The sequence below is a fragment of the Macadamia integrifolia genome, chromosome 6 (genome assembly GCF_013358625.1).
Source record: "Macadamia integrifolia cultivar HAES 741 chromosome 6, SCU_Mint_v3, whole genome shotgun sequence".
Lineage (NCBI taxonomy): Eukaryota > Viridiplantae > Streptophyta > Magnoliopsida > Proteales > Proteaceae > Macadamia > Macadamia integrifolia.
Window position 1 is genome coordinate 39,952,745 of NC_056562.1, and position 10,645 is coordinate 39,963,389.

At 40.5% G+C, this 10,645-nt stretch overlaps 1 protein-coding gene across 1 annotated transcript; it reads left to right on the forward strand.

The window, feature by feature from the left end:
- Window positions 1–6,914: 6,914 nt before the first annotated feature.
- LOC122082297 lies at window positions 6,915–10,038 on the forward strand. Its single transcript, XM_042649755.1, has 3 exons — window positions 6,915–7,517; window positions 7,656–8,743; window positions 9,849–10,038. The coding sequence occupies exons 1-3, from the start codon at window positions 6,915–6,917 to the stop codon at window positions 10,036–10,038; spliced, it is 1,881 nt and encodes a 626-aa protein (XP_042505689.1).
- Window positions 10,039–10,645: the final 607 nt, after the last annotated feature.

The following is a 10,645-nucleotide window of genomic DNA, read 5'->3' on the forward strand; positions in this document are numbered from 1 at the left end:
TTAAAGTGTTAAAAGATAATAAGGAAGCCCTAGGTTGGACCATGGCTGATATCAAGGATATAAGCCCTTCCATTGTGCAACATCATATACATCTTATGGAGGATTCCAAACCATCCACGAAACCCCAAAGAAGAGCTAACCCAGTGATGATGGAAGCTATTAAGAAAGAGATCCTAAAGTGCTTGGATCATGGAATAATTTATCCTATTTCTGACAGCCAATGGGTAAGCCCAGTTCACGTAGTGCCTAAGAAGTCTGGTGTGACTGTAGTTCCTAATGCCAATAATGAGTTGATCCCTACCCGTGTCCAAACAGGATGGCGTGTGTGCATTGACTACAGGAAGTTAAATGCGGCAACCTGGAAGGACCACTTCCCATTGCCATTCATTGACCAGATGTTAGAGAGGTTAGCTGGACATGAATACTATTGCTTTCTTGATGGATATTCCGGCTATAACCCAATCCCAATTGCTTTAGAGGACCAACATAAGACCACTTTTACATGCCCATATGGAACATTTGCTTACAGGCGTATGCCCTTTGGGCTTTGCAATGCCCCTGCTACGTTCCAACGATGCATGATGAGCATTTTTTCTGACATGATCAAAAAATTCTTAGAAGTATTTATGGATGAATTTTCAATTCATGGGAATTCCTATTCTGAATGTCTTCATCATCTTTCCCTAGTTTTGAAAAGGTGCATATCTAAGAATTTGGTTTTGAATTGGAAGAAATGTCATTTTATGGTTAAATCTGGTATTGTTTTAGGCCATGTAATATCCAAGGAGGGAATTAAGGTAGATAAAGCCAAAGTGGATTTAATTGATAATTTACCACCTCCTCAATCTGTTAAGGATGTTCAGTCTTTTCTAGGGCATGCAGGCTTCTACAGAAGGTTTATTAAGAATTTTAGTCAGTTAGCCCGACCTCTCACCTCATTACTTGTCAAAGATCAGACTTTTGAGTTTTCCAAAGAGTGCCTAGAATCCTTCAAGCAACTTAAGAAGGAGTTGACCAATGCACCCATTGTTCAACCACCTGTTTGGACTGAACATTTTGAACTGATGTGTGATGCTTCAGATTTTGCCATAGGAGCAGTTTTAGGTCAAAGGATTAATAGGTTGCCCACTGTCATTTACTATGCTAGTAGGACCTTAAATGATGCACAACTCAATTATACAACCACTGAAAAAGAATTTTTAGCTGTTGTGTTTGCATTAGAAAAGTTTCGGTCTTATTTAGTTGGTTCACATGTGGTGGTGTATACTGATCATTCTGCCCTCAGATACCTAGTTCAGAAGAAGGATGCCAAAGCCCGTCTCATTAGGTGGGTTTTACTTTTGCAAGAGTTTGATTTAGAAATTAGGGATAAGAAAGGAGTTGAAAACCTAGTTGCAGACCGTTTATCCCGGCTTCCCAATTCCTTGACTGTTGATTCTCCAGTCAACGAGAACTTTCCAGATGAACAATTATTTGCAATGTCCAGTGAACCATGGTTTGCTGACATTGTCAACTTCTTAGTTTCAGGTGTGACTCCGGATCACTGGTCCACCCAAGATAAGTATAGGTTTCATTCCCAAGTTAAACACTTTTTCTGGGATGATCCTTATTTGTTTAAGATATGTCCAGATCAGATTATCCGACGATGTGTTCCTGATCATGAGCAACATTCCATTCTCTCTTTTTGTCATGATCATGCATGTGGTGGACACTTTGGACCTAAGAAGACTGCCGCAAAGGTTCTCCAATGCGGATTTTATTGGCCAACTCTTTTTAGAGATGCTTTTGATTTTTGCAAGGCTTGCCCCGCCTGCCAGTCTTTTGACCGTATCAATAAGAGAAACATGATGCCTCTCAACCCTATTTTGGTAGTTGAGATCTTTGATGTTTGGGGCATCGATTTTATGGGACCATTCCCTAATTCCTTTGGGAATTTGTACATACTTTTGGCCGTTGATTATGTTTCTAAATGGATAGAGGTCATACCTTGTAAATCTAATGACCACAAAGTGGTGGTCCAGTTTCTCAAAGAGAACATTTTTTCCCGCTTTGGTGCACCACGTGCAATAATTAGTGATAGGGGTACTCATTTTTGTAATCGGCCTTTTGAGGCCTTAATGAAAAAATATGGGGTCACTCATAAGTTATCTACCCCTTATCACCCCTAAACTAGTGGCCAAGTGGAGCTGTCTAATAGGCAGATCAAACAAATCTTGGAGAAAACTGTTAATCCCAACAGTAAGGATTGGTCCCTTAGGCTCATTGATGCCTTGTGGGCCCATCGTACTGCATTCAAGACTGACCTGGGCCAGTCTCCCTACCGTTTGGTGTATGGAAAAGCTTGTCACTTACCAGTTGAGTTGGAGCATAAGGCCTTTTGGGCTATTAAGAAGCTTAACTTTGATTTGTCTGATGCGGGAATTCATCGTAGGCTCCAACTATCTGAGTTGGATGAACTTAGGAATGATGCCTATGAAAGTTCTAGGATTTACAAGGAAAAGACCAAAGCTTTCCATGATAAGCACATTCTGCGCAACTCTTTTACAATTGGTGATAAGGTCTTATTGTACAACTCTATTTTGCATCTTTTCCCTGGTAAGCTTAGATTCCGATGGGATGGCCCGTTTATTGTCCATAATGTATATCCCCATGGGGCTGTGGAGATTTTGAATCCAAGAACAGGGGTAATTTCGAATGTTAGTGGTCAGCGTTTGAAACCGTTCCTCGAGTTTCCTATTACTAGTAGTGAAGAGGTCATGGATCTCCATGAACCTTTTTACACTGATGACTAACTTTTAATCAGGTATGACCCCCTTGCATTATCATTGCTTTTAATTCTTTCCATGCATTGAGGACATTGCATGACTTAAGTGTGGGGGAGGGAAACCAGTTTTTGCTTTTTTTTCACTTTGTTTTGTTTGTTTTTCTTTTTATTTTTGAGCTTGCTAAGGATGAAGTCCTACTTTGGCTTTTGGCTAATGATCAGACCATTCGGATGCTTGATGAATGAAAATAAAAGTTTTGACGAAGGTACCCATTTTGAACGTATAAAACCCTGTTGAGAAGAAAGAAACAAGCATGTGTCTTGAGATGGGACTTTCTTTTGAAAAATAAGAGACCCCTGTTTTATGGTGATGGACCATATGTAAGTCTGTGGGTTCCTTGTACTTTTGATTTGGAGTTGAGACCTTATTTTTAATTTGGCATGGGTTGATAAATGCACAATTTTAAATGAAATGAGAAATGTGGTATAAAAAATAATAAGAGTTGATTCCCTTGGAACTAGACAGGGCATTGCGCCTCAAGAAGCGTGGTGTCTTGATCGAAATTCCTTAGGAGGAAACTTCTGAAGTAACTCTAGCATCACTGCCTTTGTGGGCATATGCAAAAAGCGAAGCTACATAGTAACTTGGGTGTCTGGTGTTTGCTCCACCATGTCATTCAGGCCAAAAGTAGTGGAGTAGAATAGAGTTTATTAGTGAAAAAAAAAAAGAGAAAAAAATGTGCAAATGTCATTAATGCTTGGTAACATGTTTGGTCAAAAATACTCCAACGCCTTAGTCATTGGTTCCCTATTTCTTCACAAGTGGTTTTGCCCTAAGATAAGGATGTTTTGGAAGAGACGAGGTGAGTTCCAAATTAAGAAATATGCTAGTGCCTGGAATTGATAAAGGGTAATAAAAGTTCAAGTGTGGGGGTCCCTTGTAAGAGAAATTATCTTTGCTCTGGATTGGTATGGGCCTTACCTTTAGCCAAAGTTGGGATTTGTTTATTTTGAATTTTGGGTGTATATTCACTGCAAACACCCACGATACACAACTCGTCCACTAGGGGTGACCTAGGGGTTTAAAGGCTTGTTGCACATGCTAAGTGCAACCGTGATTCCTACGAAAGTGAGTTAGTTTTTTTTGTTTTTATTCTTTTTCTTTTTGTTTTGCTCGAGGACTAGCAAAGTCTAAGTGTGGGGGAATTTTGATGAGCACATTTATGTGTGAAATCTAGGGTAGTAAAACATGCATTTTACATATTTAGAATGGAGCTACCTTGGGTTTTACTCTCTTTTTGCATGTTTTATAATTTCAAGGCCTTAAAGACTATCGGATGCTATATCTTCAATTTTACACGTAAAGAGGTCCTATTTCTTTTCATGGTTACGAAGAGGACAAAATTCTGAGCAAGATGGACATGTTCAATTAAAAGTACACATTCGTTTGGTCACCCGTACAAATGATTATTCTTTTCGGGCCAGAAAAAGAATAATGGATCAGAACTGAACCGAGATGCAGAACCAACCCGTTTGCAATTGTCCCAGAGGTACAAGGAATACTCCAAATGCCAACAAGGATCGATGGACCACATCCTTAAGTGATTAAAGATTTGTTTTTGGTAACAACAACTACCTAGCATAGTTGGTGAGCTATGGTGTACAAAATTCCCTTGCTCACCAAGAGGTCTCAAGTTCGAATCTCATGGTTGTTTTTTTTAGAGAATTTTGTTGAAGATTTCCTGCTTTTCATTCACTTAAAGCACTAAGGTCATAGAGGGGATTTCTACATCAAATTAGAAGCAAAGAAAATCATGGAAGGGTTCCTACGCAAGAAGAGAAGAAAAAAAAAAGGAAAGAAAAAAAAAGAGAAATAAAGATTGTCCAAATCTTCTCTCTCCTCCACATCATCACCCACCAAAAGATTGTCCAAATCACATAAAGCAAGAAGAAAATCGTTCCTTGGAGGGAGAAAAAGAAGAAAAATAAATTAAAAAAAAAAAAGGAAAGAAAATAAGCAAACAAATTATAGGAAATTTCTCAAAGTTTATTTCTCTCTTCTCTCTCTTCCACCTTAGCACTTTTGGTCTCAAAAGATCTCACAACCAATTGTGGGTTTCTCTCTTTTAGGAAAGAGAAATTTGTTACCCTACCTCCCCATTGCCTATAAAAACAACTCATGTAAGAGGAGGGGAGACAATTTATTCTTCTTCTAGTTTTTTTTTAGTTGCTCTCTCTTTCTCTTGCTCTCTCTTTAGTTTTAGTTCTTCTTTATCTTTTCTTCAATCACTTTTGTAATAGCTTTTTTTTTTATTTCAATTAATGCAAGCACTCTTTTATTCTTATTCAACCTTTTTATGTTTATGATTTATGCAATTGAATTGTAATTTTTTAAGTTATAGTTCTAGGCTTAGATCTAGGTGACAAGATCACGAGCCGTGGACTAATTTTTTTCAAGTTCAAGCATTGATTCAAGTAAGTAGGCTCCTTCAGTAGTCTTCTCTCCCCCCTCTCATTCCCTCTTCTGACTACCCTTTCTTTCTTAATTTAGGATTTTTATTTTCAGTCATTACATTATTGCTATCCCTTTCCCCCAAGGTTCATGGCTAGTGTATGTGTTGGCTTTGCCCTTCCTAGCCATATAACCATCAATTTATTACTTTTATTTTAATTGTCTCCCTTTCCCTAAAGCCAAGTAGAGTAACCCTTGTAAGAGTGACTCTCTGGTCAAGTAGGGAAGCTCATATTATGATGCATCCCTCGGGCTAAGTAGAGAATCCTACTTGTGAGTCTCTCTCTAGCTTTATCCCCTTTCTTTTACTTTATTTTTATTTCAGCATTTTTTTTCCTTTATTTATTTATTTATTTATTTTTAATTGCGTGGGTTGTTTATTTTCAGTTATTTATTTATTTAATTTTAATTGCGTGGCTTGCGTCTTTAAATTCTTAGATGACGAATGGTTAGGACGTTATTTTAGATACATATGTTTAGGACGGTAATTAGAATTAGATCACATCCATTAATCGGTTCACTTTCGCATTATTAAAAGAAATAAAAAAAATAAAGTGACTGCTCTCCTTGTGTTTGACCCGTAGCTTCACTGATCCGTACGCTTGCGGTTATATTTTAAATCTCAAACACTTGGTCATACGCCGATATGCCCGGTATTGATGCCAGCATAGTTCAACATGATCTCCCTCTTTTCTCTGATGCAAAGCCGTTCCAACAAAAGATTCGGCGCATACGTCCGGATTGGGCTCTGATGGTAAAAGAGGAGATTGCCAAGCAACTTAGTGTAGGGTTCATTGGGGTGACGAGGTATACTGAATGGTTGGCAAATGTCGTAGTTATACCAAAGAAGGATGGTTGGATCAGGGTATGTGTGGATTATAGGGACATTAATAGGGCGAGCCCCAAAGATAATTTTCCCTTACCACACATCGATCTTTTAGTGGATAATACTACGGGGCATGCGCTTCTATCATTCATGGATGGGTTTTCTGGTTACAATCAGATCCAAATGAATCCCAAAGATAAAGACAAGACGTCTTTCACTACGGATTGGGGCACTTATAGATACAGGGTGATGCCTTTTGGTTTGAAGAATGCAGGTGCCACCTACCAAAGGGCCGCCACCACTATCTTGCACGATTTGATACACAAAGAAGTGGAGGTGTATGTAGATGACATGATTGTCAAGTCGATTAATCGAGAAGGGCACTTTAAGGCTTTGAGGGTTTTCTTTGAGAGGATCAAGGAATTCAAACTGAGACTGAACCCACAAAAATGTGTATTTGGGGTGACAGGTGGTATGCTTTTGGGGTTCATGGTAAGTGAGAGAGGCATTGAGATTGACCCATCTAAAATCAAAGCAATAACAGAAATGTCGCCTCCTCAAACGGAGAAGGAAATTCGAGGGTTTTTAGGAAGGATCCAATACATTAGTCGGTTCATTTCTCAACTAACAGCCATATGTGAACCGATCTTCAAAAACTGAAAAAGGATCAACCTAAGAGGTGGAATCCTCAATGCCAATTGGCTTTTGATCGCATCAAGAGCTACCTGGTAAACCCACCAATCCTCATTCCCCCAACTCCCGGAAGGCCATTGTTGTTGTATCTCTCTGTATTAGAAACCTCCATGGGATCGATGGTGGCTCAGCATGGTCCAGATGGGCATACAGAGCAAGCAATTTATTACCTTAGTAAGAAGTTCACAGACTGTGAGACAAGGTACACAACCCTGGAGAAGACTTGTGCAGCTTTGGTTTGGGCAACAAGGAGGTTGAGACATTACATGTTGACCTATTCAGTCTTTTTGGTATCCAGAATGAATCCCATCAAGTATCTTTTTGAGAAACCCGCATTGACAGGAAGATTAGCACATTGGTTATTGCTCTTAGCGGAGTTCGACATTGTGTATGTCACCCAGAAGTCCATCAAGGGTAGTGTCATCGCTGAACATCTATCCGCACATCTAGTTATTGATATGAGGCCTTTGAATGACATATTTCCATACGAAGATGTAGTTTCTGTTGAGGTTGAAAATGAGGTTGGCATTTGGCAAATGTTCTTTGATGGAGATGCCAATCACAAAGGTTGCGGAGCCGGAGTTCTACTTATAACTCCTGAAGGGTTGAACATGCCCATGGCATATAGGTTCGACTTCGAGTGCACCAATAACATGGCCGAGTATGAAGCTTGCCGCATGGGATTGAAAGCAGTCATCTCTATTGGGGTCAAAAGAATAGAAGTATATGGAGATTCGTCGATTGTCATATGCCAAATTCAAGGCAAGTGGAAAACAAAGGAGGAAAAGTTAAAACCATACCAAGGGTGTGTAGAGTCTCTAATGAAGCAGTTCACATAAATTAGTTTTGACTATTTCCAGAGGGACAATAACAGGTTTGCCGATGCTTTGGCTACTCTCGCATCGATGGTTGATTTTGGTCCGGGTGAGCAAATACAACCATTCATTATAGATCGGAGAGATCATCCTTCACATCAAGGCTTCGTCAATGCCCTGACGGTAGATGGTAGGCCTTGGTTTGCCCATATCGTGGGTTTTATAAGAGAGGAGAAGTACCCTACAGATGCTACCCAAGGAGATAAAAGGTTCCTGAGGCGTTATGCCACCCAATTCATATTACACGAAGACATTTTATACAAGCGATCTTTTGATGGTGTACAACTGGTGTGCGTGGATGAAGATCAAGCACAAACAATCTTGGAGCAAGTACATCAGGGAATCTATGGCCCTCACATGAATGCTAGTATGTTGGCTAAGAAAATTCTCCGATTAGGGTATTTTTGGAATACACTAGAAGCCGATTGCACAGAATTTGTGAAGAAGTACCATAAATGTCAGATTTTTGCCAACCTCATCCATGTGCCCCCAACAGAATTGCACACGATGAGTTCTTCGTGGCCTTTTTCCACTTGGGGTATCGATGTGATTGGAAAAATTAACCCCAAAGCTTCGAACGGGCATGAGTTTGTGTTGGTAGCTATTGATTACTTCACCAAATGGGTAGAGGCTCAGTCATACGCAAAACTCACAGCGGCAAAGGTAGCCAAATTTTTAAAAGAACATATCATTTGCCGACATGGGATGCCCCATGAGGTGATTTCTGACCAAGGTCAACATTTTAGGGGCAAGGCACAGGAGTTGTGTGAACAATTCAGGATTGCAAGGCACAGGTCTTCTCCTTATCGCCCTCAAACCAATGGAGCGGTTGAAGCGGCAAACAAAAACATGAAGGTCATACTCCAGAAGATGGCTGATAGGAACAATGATTGGGCTGACAAATTACCTTATGCCTTATGGGCTTATCGGACTTCTATTAGAACTCCAACTGGGGCAACTCCGTACTCTTTAGTATACGGGATGGAAGCAGTCCTCCCGGTTGAGCTAGAGGTCCCCTCTCTTAGAATTCTCATGGAGAGTCAGATTCCAAAAGCGGATTGGCTCAAGTCAAGGTACGAGGAGTTGAACCTCATTGATGAAAAAAGGATGAAGGCGATGGACAACATGAAGAAGTATCAACTGCGAGTTGCAAGGGCTTTCAACAAAAAAGTCCACCCACGTTCCTTGGAAGTTGGAGATTTGGTTTTAAAGGAGCAGAGAGCACCCATTCATGATCTAAGGGGCAAGTTTAGGCCAAATTGGAGTGGCCCTTTTGCGGTGAAGGAAATCCTCCCGGGGAAGGCAATACACCTTGTAGATCTTGATGGTCAAGAACTACAGTACCTAACCAACTTAGATCAGCTGAAAAAGTATTATGTTTAGCCTCCGCTTTCAAAAAAAAAAAAATAAGAAGAAAAAAGGAATGCAATGAAGGAAAACTGCCTTTGAGGCATGAACTACGCTCGACCTGATTCCTAAATTTTTAGGATACGTAGGCAGCTTGAAAGTCAAAATCGAGCTCGGTCATATTTCCCCCACACCTCATAGCGGGTTGGACCTAATTTTCCATCTTTAGCTATCCCTTTCCCCTTTCAGGCAAATGGTTTCTCGCTACTCTTATCATCAGGAGGTGATCTAGTCCGACTAAGAACTCTTCCCACCGTCTCTTAAATTTGGCGGATTCCAAAGAGTTTTCATCTTTAGTCCTTTTTTTTTTCAAAATGACTATTTTTGATTGACGTGATTTCTTTCGTGAACTCGTCATCCTTGCAAATAATTGTCTTGATCTGGCTCGAAGACTCCATCTACCGTTCTCCTATTCGACGGTTCCCAAGAGTTTTCAATAGCCCCTCTTTCAGCTTAACTCTTTTTTTTAGTCAGTGTGATCCTCTCGTGAGGACGCTACCCAAAGTAGTATCTGTACTCTACCCATGGCAGAACCATCGGGTTAGTTTCCTTCGGTATGTGTGTCTTAACATTTTTTTTAGTTTAGGGTTTGGGCCCAGACATGATCGCTGTCATCTGAGAGACCAATCTTACATTTTCTAAATTGGCTCAAAGGGTTCTTAGCTTTTGCAAATGACAAAAAAAAAATCAGTTTACTTTGGTGGATGTGTCATATGATATTTTCTTGTAAATTGATCCTTTCCTTGAACTGACATTTTATGATGTACCCAGGAAATCCGAGTTGTGTTTTGCTGCTCCCATTATTATCATCATGGATGTTGCTTTCCGCCGATGGATGGTAGCAATGAGGGACGACGACCCTGAAGTCCTTGAGGAGGTGCACCTTCATGCACTCTTTCAGCTCCAGCGCATCAATCCATGTCGTGCTTTGATACATGAGGCATCTCGTTTCTGGATCTGAGAACTTCACGTTTTTCGATTCGGAACTGTGGAAATTTGCCCTACTCGGGAAGAATTCCGAGCTTGTCTTGTTCACAATCATCGGGGAGATGTTTTTCGCCCAACACTGCAACCCGTTAGCTCGATTAAAATTCGAGAATTTTTCGGTTGGAGTGCTAAAGAAGCAAAGCGATTCATGGCAAGTGATCGAATCAACCTGTATGCTGTTATCCAGGAGTTTGCCCCACTTCGATCAAATACTGAAAGCTTTAGGGTGCATCGAAGGAATGCTTTCCTTTTCTGCATAATCGCTCGTTATCTGTTGCATTCCCTCGAGTGTGGAGGCTTACCCGTTATCATCAACGTCATCCGGCAGTTGAGACAAGGTTGTGACATTATCCCTACTGTTTTGGCGGAGACTTTGAGAGGACTTGATATTATGACAGGTCGGAAAAATTTTCGCACCAGTGACTTTAATGGGTGCTTCACCCTCATCCAGGTATGGTTAGTCGAGCGCCTTCAATTGGTCCAACCCTTGGTTACATCTCATTTGGAACCGTTCCAATATTTCAAGCGAATTCAGACCTTTAACTACCATGATGCAACAAATTGGCCTGAGCGACTTGGAG

Excerpts from the sequence above, each read along its gene's own strand:
- LOC122082297 (XM_042649755.1), top strand. The coding sequence starts at position 6,915 with ATGGTGGCTCAGCATGGTCCAGATGGGCATACAGAGCAAGCAATTTAT. Across the intron at positions 7,518-7,655 it reads TTGGGGTCAAAAGAATAGAA|AGGGACAATAACAGGTTTGC; the intron begins GTATATGGAGAT and ends GACTATTTCCAG. Across the intron at positions 8,744-9,848 it reads GCGGATTGGCTCAAGTCAAG|GAAATCCGAGTTGTGTTTTG; the intron begins GTACGAGGAGTT and ends TGATGTACCCAG.